The following is a 13,360-nucleotide window of genomic DNA, read 5'->3' on the forward strand; positions in this document are numbered from 1 at the left end:
GGATCTCTGACCATCAGAAACTTCAGAAACACAGATGCTGGAGAATACAAACTACAGATCAACAGCAGTAGCAGCAGTGTAAAGAGCTTCAGTGTTTCTGTCTGTGGTGAGTCATTTAGACACAAGTCCCAGACTAAAAATAACCAAAACAGTTAAGGTTACATTGGATATTTCAAAAGAATAGAAGCATTATGAAGATAATGATATTTATACACAAACTCCTGTTTATCAAGAACTGGCTGTTCCAAACGTTGTTGTTGTTTGTCCTTTTGACATTTATTTCTGTCAAAGTAAAAAAATAATAATATTTGATTGAATTGGTTTAATAATAATAATAATAAAAATTCCCAACTTTACCATGAAGAAAGTGTTTTTTTAGGTGCAGCTGTTCAAAGTTGAGCTGAAACTTTGCTAAAACAAAAAATCACGTGAGTTATCGTTAGTTTGAATATTGACAGGATTTTTTGTTTTACTTTTTTTTTTTTTGCTAACGGTGGTTAACTGCACGTTCAATTGCATCAATCTGAAGTTTGAAATCAAATCAATATGATTAATGGGTCTCATTCATGAAACACGAGCAGAACGAATTTTTGTGTAAATCGCGTGTAAAGTGGTTTTGGCGTAAATCTTCGGATTCATTAAAACGTTCGTATTTTCCAAATGTTAGTTGGTACGAAAGAAATCTACACCTGCTCCCAGCCACGCGTAAATAGTGCGTTTAACGTCTGAACGTTTTGCTCATTAATACGGCTGCATTTTAATTCACCTTAATCGGGTACATATTTACACAGCATTTTGAAAAAAATATTATATATAGTAATTACATAGGCCTACGGTTTTTCTTTTTACTTTTATTATGAGAGCTAGTAATAGGATCTGCAAACGGAACACTTGAAATAATTAATTGCTTTCTGGGCAAACTAATAGCCCCTTAATTGTTACGGAAATTGTTTCCTATAAAATGGCCAAAATCAGGCATAACAAGAAACATTTAAGATGGCTGATATAGCGCTTTTGCTAGATTTGGCAGATAGAGCGCTGCGCAAAAGGCGTATTTTCAGAGACCGCGCAGACTTACTTGCCGAGAATGATGACTGGTTAATTAGTCGTTTCAGGCTACCCAGACCGGTTCTTTTGCATTTATGCAATATATTGGAGGACAATCTTAGAAGGCAAACTAGACGGTCCCACAGCATTCCAGCACACTTGCAGGTGTTGTCTGTGCTTGGTTTTTTGGCAACAGGAACATTCCAGCGGGAGATTGCAGACAGGTCAGGGATATCTCAGTCATCCATGAGTCGCATCATCCCAGATGTTCTTGATTGCATAGTAGGGCTAATGCCCCAATATATAAAATTCCCCTATAACCTTGTCCATCAGTTGGAGGTGAAGCAAAGATTCTTTGCTATTGCAAACCTGCCAAACGTGATAGGAGCAATTGATTGCACACACATTCGCATTAAGGTGCCATCACATGATGCATTTCCATTTCTAAATAGGAAAAACTATCATTCCATCAATGCGCAACTAATTTGTGATGCTAAATGTGCGCTACTTAATGTAGTGGCCCGCTGGCCGGGTGGTACGCATGATAGTTTAATTCTTCGGAGCAGCTCAGTTGCTAGACGTTTGGACAGTGGTGCATTAACAGACGGATGGCTAATTGGTATGTACAATTTTATTTATTCACAACATTTGACAAATATTTGACACTTTCCCTCCCCTCCCCTACACTCAGGTGACAATGGTTATCCCCTGACACCATGGCTTATGACCCCGTTGATAAATCCCCAAAGCCGTCAGGAGATGGCATACAATGAAGCACACGCAAAATCTCGGTCAGTTATTGAATGCACAAACAGTATCTTAAAGGGGCGCTGGCGGTGTTTGGACACATCAGGTGGTACACTGTTATACAGACCAGAAAAGGTTTGGAAAATAATAATGGCCTGCTCCGTTCTACACAACATTGCCATGGAATATGGTCTGCCAGACCCAGAGGATATAATTAGACCTGATCATGGTATGGTGCCTCCAAGGTTGCCTATCCGACACATAGACATATCTTGTGCTGCAATTGCAAAGCGACAGGAACTAATTCTACGTTTGTAAGAGTATGTATGCATTAAAAAGCATGCACACAAAATAGTTTCAGTAAACTTTATTTCTTATGTTAAATAGCATCACATATTTCTCGTAGGCTTACATTTATTTCTTTTAATGTGTCATTTATTGCCACCACAGCTTGACAAATTTGTCTTGCTTATCCAGCACTTCCTGACTTAAAGCCATCTTCTGTGCAGAGGCAACACTGCGGGATGCTTCGGTGGTCTCACGGGCGGACACAGTTGGCATTTGTCTGTCTTTACAAAAAAGTAAAATCTGCTCAAATGTAAACCGTTTTGTGTATTTCCTCTAAAATTATTTTTTATTTTACCATGTCAGCTGGCCCCAAAAAAATTATGAAGCCTTACCATTTGATTGTGCTGAAGTGCTTTCCTGCAAAGGGGTTTCATCACTGTCACCATCGGGAATTATTCCCGACAGAGAGGTTTCGCCAATAACGCTAATGATGCGTTCATCGCATGGAGATATGCTCGATGATGATGGTGGTCCTCCTCCAGTTTGAATACGATTTTTCCGAAGTGAACTAAATGTGGAGTTTTGAATGAACTTCCGATAACAAAACTTCAATTTCTGCTGCATTTTTCTTTTTCATTCGCTTTTGAGAAGACATGTTGAAATCCTTCGTTTGGTGTCATAATATGATGCCCATATATAGTTGTCAGTCGGATATAATGAGCAGGATTTATGGTAATTGAGAGTGAGCGTGCACGCGCGTCCCATTTACGACTGATTGGAATTCATTAACACACACACACATTTCACTATCACATCTGACGTTTACGAAGTTTTTGTGAATCAGGAGAAGAGTTTTCGGGAAGTTCTCTTTACGCGCAAATCACTCAGATATTTACTCGTATATTTACGAATGTTTCATGAATGAGACCCAAAGTGTTTTACAGATAAAATATGCAATTCAGAATATGAAACAACATGGAAAAACAATTTTTCAAGATATATGTACCTCATTTGTTGTATATATGTAAGGCCAAGTTTTCAACTTCCAAGAATAAACCAATCCAGCAGAATTTGATCTTCACACAGATTATAAATGAGTTTGTGTATATTATATCAGTGACGCTCAGATCTTTTTATTCTGTTTTCCTGTATGCTAATTGCTGTTATTATGATTTCCCTTTATATCATAATCATAATAATTAATGTTGATTCATTGCTGCACATGGAATCACTTGTTTACTTTGTGTCTCCACATTGATGGTTATAATAAATAAATATAATAACTGCACTTGTTTTTTTATTAATTGCACAGCTGTAATATTACATACACATTCATGTTCATATACAGTACATAGATCATATTAAACATCTGCTGTGTTGATTTTATAGTTTACACCTTTAAAACCGTTTGATATAAAGCAAAGAGTTGTGTGATGTTTTTCTTCCGCAAAAGATCCTCCAATCATCTGTTGGTTTGTGTTTCAGATGTTCCTGCTGCTGATCGAGAAGAAGTGACAAAGTCAGTGAAGGAGGGAGAATCTGTCACTTTGGATCCTGCCGTAGGAAGAATAGCATATAATGTGATGACGTGGTATTTTAATGACATTGTCATCACTGAAATCACTGGAGATCAGAGTAAGATCTGTGCAGATGATGAGTGTAAAGAGAGATTCAGAGACAGACTGAAGCTGGATCATCAGACTGGATCTCTGACCATCATGAACACCAGAACCACAGACTCTGGAGAATATACACTACAGATCAGGAGCAGCAGCTTCAGCATTCACCGTCGTCGTCATCGCAGCATTACCATCACCAGTGTGAAAAGTTTCAGTGTTTCAGTCGTTGGTGAGTATAATTACACTTTACCTTGAGGAATTTTAAAATGCAGGTCAGTATTTTTAAATCCAGGCAGTAATAATGACTGACTGTCTGTCTTTGTTTCAGATTCAAGTTTGTTTTCAGGTGCTGTAGCAGGAATAGTTATTGCTGTTCTGTGTGTGGCTGTTGCTGCTGCTGCTGCTGGTGCGATTTACTGTTGCAAAAAAAAGAAAAACGTGAGGTAAGTATTAGGGCTGGGCGATATATCTAACGATATGATCATGCGCATCTAATCAGTAAAGCTGCTTCCGTGATCACCGCTAAAATCACCATCACCTGCTTATAATTGGAGTGGCATTTAATAGACAGAGCCGTAGATCGCTGACAAGCCACGCCATATCGCGTTCATTATCGCAGATGAATCGCCTTCGATAATGAACGCGATATGGAGTGGCTTGTCAGCGATCTACGGCTCTGTCTATCAGAGTTGGGACTTTCAAGTCACAAGCAAGTCTTCAAGTCATATTCAAGTCCTCAAAGGGTTAAAGCTAAAGAGATAATTAAGTGACTAATTAAATGATGATTGTGCATTAGTGATGAACACCTGCTGTCAACAATCAACATCACTGAAGTAAAGAGAAACACAAGAACTACAACTGAATTTAGCCACAGCCTTCAACTGAAAAAAAAGTAAACGAAAAAAAACAAACACTATGTCACCATAATTGTGGTCAAGGTTTGCTTTAAGTAGTCTTGACCCTTTTACTAATTCAAACTAATTTGATTCAAAACAATTGCAATATTGTTTTCGCAACAAACATGTATGCATTAATTAATTTCTTCTCGCTGCTTTACAGCACCACATGCAATGCTACATAAAGAGATCTAACATGACAGTCAAGGGTCAAGAGCCCCACTAAAGCACACACTGATCTCCATTATGGTTGCATCACTTTAACCAATAAAACATCAACATATGATCCTCTGTAATTCTCAAGAACAACAGGTGTTCATCATTAATGCACAATCATCATTTAATTAGTCACTTAATTATCTCATTAACTTTAACCCTTTGAGGACTTGGGATATGACTTGAAGACTTGCTTGTGACTTGAAAGTCCCAACTCTGGTAAAAGCTGAATGTCAGTCAACAATCCAAAGAAGACTATCTCATGATGTCCAAGTCAACATGAGTTATAAGCAGAAAAAGCATAAGATCATCTGTCACTACAAGGTTTGATTCAACAATGCACACATGTTTGTTGCAAAAACAATGTTGAAGTTGTTTTGAATCAAATTGCTTTGAATTAGTAAAAGGGTCAAGAGACTACCTAAAGCAAACCCTGACCACAATTATGGTGGCATAGTGTTTTTTTTTTCAGTTGAAGGCTGTGGCTAAATGCAGTTGTAGTTCTTGTGTTTCTCTTTACTTCAGTGATGTTGATTGTTAACAGCAGATGTTCATCACTAATGTACAATCATCATTTAATTAGTCACTTAATTATCTCATTAACTTTAACCCTTTGAGGACTTGGGATATGACTTGAAGACTTGCTTGTGACTTGAAAGTCCCACCTCTGCTGTCTATTAAATGCCACTCCAATTATAAGCAGGTGATGGCGACTTTAGCGGTGATCACGGAAGCAGCTTTACTGATTAGATGCGCATGATCATATCGTTAGATATATCGCCCAGCCCTAGTAAGTATTACAGTTGATTTAACAAGATATGTGATTTTATTGTGCAGATTGATTTAAAAGAACCCCTTACACTGCAAAATAATTATATGTTGTAAATACAAACATTATTGGAGTTATTTGTTACAAGAAAAATATAATTTCAGTTAAAATGTCATATTTAATTCAATCTATTACTTGCTTCCTTGTAATTATTTGTGAAATTTCCTAAGAATTTCAGTGTTTGACTACATTAATATTTTTATGTAGTTATAATTTATAATATAATTTATTTATCCTAATTGGTGTTACAGCAAGTCAGGATGTTATGCAAATGAACACTTTAAAACCTTTTTTATCATGCTAATGAAAGTTCACAGATGAGCTGGTGTCAAAAAGAATAAAACACAAATTAGCTTATAAACTAAATCACAAATAATAAAACAAAAATTTATTCAGAGAGCTAGTAGGGACTGCAATAACCAGCTCTGTTAATAACACTTACTTCAGTTCTCATTGCTTTATTGGCATTATATACTTAGATCCTATGGAATGTCTATATATATATATATATATATATATATAATTTTATTTCCTTGTTTTTTTTTAATCCACATTTTTTTATTTCCACTTATTTATTTTCACATTTATATATTTATTTCCATATTTATTTATTTTCACATGTATTTATTTCTTAATTTCTTTGTACATAGGGTAATGAAGAGGGTGTGTTTTACCGCTAATAATACTTAATTCAATTCATATTGCTTTATTGGCAAGTTATAATTAGATACTATGGAATGTCAAAGCCGACATAATTAGAAATAATAAATAAATGAACAAAAAAAAAAGTAAAAAAGCAAATATAAATAAAAGTAAAAAATAAATATTTATTTATAATTTTATTTCCTATGTATTTTTATTAAATTCCACATTTATTTACACTTTTATTTATTTTCAAATGTATATATTTTAGATATTTATTTCCACATTTATTTATTTCTACATTTCTTGGTACATAGGGTAATGAGGAGGGCGTGTTTTACCTCGAGCCAGAGTAGGCGAGGCGACACTGTTGATGAATGAATTAGTGTGGGATGAATGACTTAGATGGGCAATATGGTCAAAATCTTATATCACAGATCAGATCAGACTACAGACAATATACTACATTGCATGCTGTCAATTATCGCAGCAAAAGTGAAACATTCGAAAGTGTGGGCTCTTGTTACAAAACTAAGCAACACCAGTGTCAGATGCAAAATATGCAGTAGTGTAATAGTGAACGAAGGAGGCAACGCAAGTAATATAATGAAAAACTTACTAACAAAACACAACATCTACCTCAAGCAATCCACTGTATGTCTCGCGGCTCTAACTCCGACTGCAACTCACGAGACACATTCATATCAAATGTCAATTCAGCGGGAGTTACACTCACGAGACACTGCACTTATTTGCAATCACAAACTTGCATTATTGATACAGTGCATTGCAGAGGGTTAAAGAAAGCGTAGCCTTTTCATTTCATAGAGCTATTTATGTTTAAATGTTAGGCAATAATATTCATTTTGCATTTTTATTTATTGATTTATAATTATAATAATTCCATAGGATACATATTGCCAAAGCATTGTACATAGCAGAATGAACTAAACGATTCAATATTTCAAGCATTTTAGATGAGCAGATTGTTTAGGAATATGCATGTGGATTTTTAATGTCAAAACTAAAGCTTCAGTGTTTGTAATTGCATGCCAAATAAATTTTTTTTTTTTAAATAATAATAATCACATGGTGCAGGTTACTTTTGTTTTCCTGGATATTGTGATATTTAAATCACAATCCACTTTGTGGCATAAGTTGCGAGTGACGTAGGAATGTGTTTCCATGTCCAAGCTTGTATGAGCACTAATTATTCAACATCATTCAATTCAATTCAATTCAAGTTTATTTGTATAGCGCTTTTTACAATACAAATCGTTTCAAAGCAACTTTACAGAAAATTATGTTTCTACAATATTTAGTAGTAGCTAGTAGTTTGTGCACGTTTGACAGGATTTTAGAAAAAATAAAAAATAAAATAATAATACAAGACGTAGTCAGCTAGACGATGAACTATCAATATTATTAATTAATAGTTATTATATGATGCAGTCACACATGTAGCAATAATTGTTAGTTCTGTTTGTTGATTCAAGGTTAGCATCATCTGGGGTCCTCTGAGGGTCAGCATCATCTCTTCTCAGGTGTTCTGGATCTAGACTGGAGCTTGTGTAAATCTTAGTTACCACGCAACATAGAAACAAAATAGAGACATCATTAGCGTAGCTGCTGATCCAACAAAGTAAAATTAGTTTAACCCAAGCTAATGAATAAAAATGCACCTTTGATCAGATGCAACTACACTCACAATTTAAAAGATACATTATTTGAATGCTTGGCGAAAGAGATGTGTTTTTAATCTAGATTTAAACAGAGAGAGAGTGTCTGAACCCCGAACATTATCAGGAAGGCTATTCCAGAGTTTGGGAGCCAAATGTGAGAAAGCTCTACCTCCTTTAGTGGACTTTGCTATCCTAGGAACTACCAAAAGTCCAGCGTTTTGTGACCTTAGGGTGCGTGATGGGTTGTAGCTTGGTAGAAGGTTAGTTAGGTACGCAGGAGCTAAACCATTTAGGGCCTTATAGGTAAGTAATGATAATTTATAACTGCTACAGAACTTAATAGGTAGCCAGTGCAGAGACTGTAAAATTGGGCTAATATGATCATATTTTCTTGACCTGGTAAGGACTCTAGCTGCTGCATTTTGGACTACCTGTAGCTTGTTTATTGACGAAGCAGGACAACCACCTAGAAGTGCCTTACAATAGTCCAGTCTAGAGGTCATGAATGCATGAACTAGCTTTTCTGCATCAGAAACAGATAACATGTTTCGTAGCTTGACAATGTTTCTAAGATGGAAGAATGCAATTTTTGTAACATTGAAAATATGATTTTCAAAAGACAAATTGATGTCTAATATAACACCCAGATTTCTGACTGTAGAGGAAGTAACAGTACATCCGTCTAGTTGCAGATTGTAATCTACAAGATTCTGTGTAGTGTTTTTTGGTCCAATAATTAATATCTCTGTCTTATCCGAATTTAATTGGAGAAAATTATTTGTCATCCAATCTTTTACATTTTTAACACACTCTGTTAGCTTAGATAATTGGGAAGTTTCATCTGGTCTCGTTGAGATATATCGCAGAGTATCATCAGCATAACAGTGGAAGCTAATTCTGTATTTTCTAATAATATTACCAAGGGGCAACATGTATATTGAAAATAGAAGGGGACCTAGGACGGATCCTTGTGGCACTCCATATTTTACTGGTGATAAATGAGATGACTCCCCATTTAAGTAAACAAAATGGTAGCGATCAGACAGGTAGGATCTAAACCATCTTAGAGCCTGCCCTTGAATACCTGTATAGTTTTTTAATCGATCTATGAGTATGTCATGATCTACGGTGTCGAACGCAGCACTAAGATCGAGTAACGCAGCACTAAGATCATAACTCCTGTGAATCTATTTTCTTACAGGAGACCCTGTAGAAGAGCCCAAATGAGACACACAATCTAGGTCTAATGGGGCGCCACCTAATCCATCCGAGACAGAAGCCTCATTCATGCCACCAACAACACAGCCAAGTCACATGATCCTGTTCAGTTTATTTTAGACTGCCAACTGCTGGTGCCAAGAGTAAGGATGACATTGAGCAGATGAGCAGCATTCATTTCTGACTCCACAGTGTGTCAGCAAGATGGAGTCAATCATCCAGTGTATCTAGTCCAGACGTTTGTTGGGGAAATGTTTTTTCCTTTTAAATCAAACTGAGTTCTCTCCAGCCAGATGTACCTCTAGAAACTGACCTTATTCTACCACAGCTCCTGCTCAAACTGATGGTTTTCAGAATAAGAGCGGTGGGTCTGTGGCCTCTGGACCCTTATTGGGACTTGCTTTTTTGTTGGACTCCATGGCAAAGGACATGTGTTTTATGCACTGATTCCATTGAAATATGATCACCAAAGACTGTCAGCCATAAATCAACATATCATCATTGTTTACAAAGATATGAGAAACGAGAGAAGAGGATCAGCTGAAACTAAGATCGCTCACAGAGAAAGATGTGTTTTGTTTTTTTGTTTTTTCACAAAACCAGATTTCAGTAGTTGCCCACACAGCAAAAGGACTCCGCGGCGGATCGGGGTGTATTGAGTTACAACAAATGTGTTTTAGAAACACATGGTTATAAGAGCCAGAGAAAAGACTAAGACAGAAATCAAGAGTCAAGAGCCCAACTAATACAAACACTGATCTCTAACATGGTTACTTCAAATGAAACAATAAATCATCATCTAAACCTTAGTTCATTCTCAATAAGATCTTCTGTAGACGTCTGACAGAAATAAAGTCAGTCTGGTTATTAATAAGTGGAGCTGGTGATGCTGTTTGTGGGGTTGTTTAATCAGATCTTGAGAGATTTCATGTATTTTATTTCAGTTGATTTCATCTAAGTCTGTGTCTGAAGTCAGTTGTAGTAGTTCTTGTGTTTCTCTTTTCTTCAGTGATTCTGTTTGTTAACAGCAGCTGTTCATCACTAATTCTCAATCAGCACTTAGTTAATCACTTAATTACTTGAATGCAACGTTTTAAAACTTACAGGGTTTAAATCAAGGCAATCTGTTTACTCAAACGGTTTGAGTAAAGTTTACTTGTTGGGTTTTACAGTGTAGTGATAGTTTATCTTATGAGGCATAGTTTATCTTAATATTTAGTTTATCCTATTTTATCCTACAACAAGAACAGAAGGGATTTTGAAAATGAGATAAATGGGTCCAAAACGGACCCGGGCCAGATGAGACAGTATTTTTAGGAGTCCGTTGCGGGTCCGTGGCGGATATATGTTTCAATGTGCGGGTCCAAAACGGACCCGCCGTGGAGGTAAGGTTTTAATCGCGGATGCAGCGCGGAGCAACGGGTCCGCGATCCGCCTTCGTTTCGGATCCGTCATTGCGCGCAAGTGGACGCCGATACGGGTCCGTTTCGCGGGTCCGTTCCGGAAGCCGCGATACCTCCGCGGCGGATCCTTTTGCTGTGTGGGTAATATACATCAGTTTTTGCTGATGACAGTTGGGCCGACAGATCGCCCACATCTGTCCACTGACCATCTGATCAGACTGACTCCACACAGTCAAGAGTGATCTCACCGTTTTTTTGTATTTTTGGTTTGCACAAAGCTGAATCGCATAATGAATTAATAATAATAATCACCACAGGTGTGTTAAAACAACGTTTCCAACATCATTATAAAATATAAACTGAAACTACAATCAGCCAGAGGTGGGAAGTCCAGGGGCCAAAGAGTAAAAGTCCTGCCATATTTGTGTTCCACCCATGAACTCATCAGCCAATTTCATCAGAGGAGGAACAAAGTCATTCCTTCCAAGTCACAAACGAGTCTCAAGTCAAATCCCAAGTCCTCAAAGAGTTAAAGTTAATGAGATAATTAAGTGACTAATTAAATGAAGATGCATTAGTGATGAACACCTGCTGTTTACAATCAACATTACTGAAGAAAAGAGAAACACACGAACTACAACTGACTTTAAGCACAGCCTTGGATGAAATCAATAAAAAAACAATAAAAATAAAAAAAAAACCTTTGCCACCATAATTGTGGTGAGTATTTGAGCAGTTGATATCTTGAGCCTTTAAGCTGTTTTCACAAATTTGCTTCTATACAATTGCATTATTGTTTTGCAGCAAGCATTTGTGTAATGCTGGTACAACTCTTGATCTAGCAGGTGACTTATGCTTTTGATGACTGTATGATCTTGATTAAATTTCTTGATTATATGAGAAGAGTTCGTGGCTTAGTTGTTAGAGAGAACTGCTGTGAATTCACTGCTCTGTCTGTGCACTTTGGATGGGTTAAATACAGAATATGATTTCTGAGTACGGGTCACCATACTTAACTGTATGTCACTTTCACAAAAAAGAGAGAAATCTCATTATGCAAATGCCACCATATAATGCTTTATAACACTTCAATATTAAGAAAAAAAAAAATTAATTAAAATTAAAGAACTTAAAGAAAATTATTTGTCATACAAAACCTTCATCAGAGATTAGACTCCGTACACATCAATCATTGTGAATAATAATCATCACCTATATAAAGTATAACAACCTTCACCTAGGTACAGATTAACACCTGATGGCATTCCTTCTGGGCTTTTGAATTACAACAATTGTGTTTTAGAAACACATGGTTAAAAGAGCCAGAGAAAAGACTAAGACAGAAATCAAGGGTCAAGAGCCCAACTAATACAAACACTGATCTCTAACATGGTTACTTCAAATGAAACAATAAATCAACATCTAAATCTTAGTTCATTCTCAATAAGATCTTCTGTAGACGTCTGACAGAAATAAAGTCAGTCTGGTTATTAATAAGTGGAGCTGGTGATGCTGTTTGTGGGTTGTTTAATCAGATCTTGAGAGATTTCATGTATTTTATTTCAGTTGATTTCATCTAAGGCTGTGTCTGAAGTCAGTTGTAGTAGTTCTTGTGTTTCTCTTTTCTTCTCTAATTCTGTTTGTTAACAGCAGCTGTTCATCACTAATTAAAAATTATCACTCAGTTAATCACTTAATTACTTAATTGCAATGTATATCTTCTTTCAGTGAACTCAGCTGAATTAAGTTCTGAATTGAATACTCATATTCAATTGAGTACTCATAACTGTTAGTTTTTTCAACTTAAATGGTTTAAGGCAATCGGTTTCCTCAAATGGTTTGAGTTAACATAACTTAAGGATATCTGTTTACTCAAACCATTTGAGTTAAGTTTACTTGTCTGGTTTTACAGTCAAGACAATCGGTTTACTCAAACGGTTTGAGTTAAGTTAACTTGTCGGGTTTTACAGTGTATTATTATTATTATTATTATTATTATTTTTTTTTTTTTTTTTTTGAGAAATTGCTAGAATTTGAAGAATTTGCATTTACAGTTTTTTAAATAAAAATATTTAATTTAACATTAGTCGTCTGAAATGTAAAAGTAGTTAAATGGTGGTTTTGGCTTTTTGATCGAGAGAAATGTACAGTCATGATAAAAGCCCTGAAAATTTCAAATTAAAAATCTGATTAAAACAGACAAATGAATTCAAAATAAGTACATCTTAGAATCTGAACAAAAATACTCAGGATAAATGCTTTTAAAACTTACCCATCGGACTCATCCAGCACAAACAGAACAAGCAGAACTAAACAAGTGTGTGAAGCATGTTGTTTAATTGTTCAGTGTAAAGTTGCTGTCTGCTGAAAACACTCAACCTGATGATCTGATGATGAATCCTCCCCCAACACACACTCAGTTCACATGCTCTTAACGTCGTCAAAAAAAACAAAGATGTATCTATCTATCTATCTATCTATCTATCTATCTATCTATCTATCTATCTATCTATCTATATATATATATATATAAATATATATATATATATATATATATATATATATATATCCCTCTGATGCTTTTTGTCACTACAGTGGACAGATATTTGGAAGCCATTTTGCACCATTAAAAGTTTTGTCTATTATTCCATTTATCTTTTATCTATCTATCTATCTATCTATCTATCTATCTGTCTGTCTGTCTGTCTGTTTATCTTTTTTTAATATATTGCTTAATAAATAAAAAAATGTGGCAGGAAATAGGGGATCCATC

At 35.7% G+C, this 13,360-nt stretch overlaps 1 protein-coding gene across 1 annotated transcript; it reads left to right on the top strand.

The window, feature by feature from the left end:
• The first annotated feature begins 910 nt into the window (after positions 1–910).
• LOC113078536 (putative nuclease HARBI1) lies at positions 911–2,012 on the top strand. Its single transcript, XM_026250833.1, has 3 exons — positions 911–1,666; positions 1,739–1,838; positions 1,994–2,012. The coding sequence occupies exons 1-3, from the start codon at positions 997–999 to the stop codon at positions 2,010–2,012; spliced, it is 789 nt and encodes a 262-aa protein (XP_026106618.1). The 5' UTR covers positions 911–996.
• The last annotated feature ends 11,348 nt before the right edge of the window (positions 2,013–13,360 follow it).

Source organism: Carassius auratus, unplaced genomic scaffold (assembly GCF_003368295.1).
Source record: "Carassius auratus strain Wakin unplaced genomic scaffold, ASM336829v1 scaf_tig00025933, whole genome shotgun sequence".
Lineage (NCBI taxonomy): Eukaryota > Metazoa > Chordata > Actinopteri > Cypriniformes > Cyprinidae > Carassius > Carassius auratus.

Bases quoted from the DNA above. Each gene is read 5' to 3' on its own strand.
- LOC113078536 (XM_026250833.1), top strand. From the start codon at position 997: ATGGCTGATATAGCGCTTTTGCTAGATTTGGCAGATAGAGCGCTGCGC. The intron at 1,667-1,738 runs GTATGTACAATT...CCCTACACTCAG, and splicing joins AACAGACGGATGGCTAATTG to GTGACAATGGTTATCCCCTG.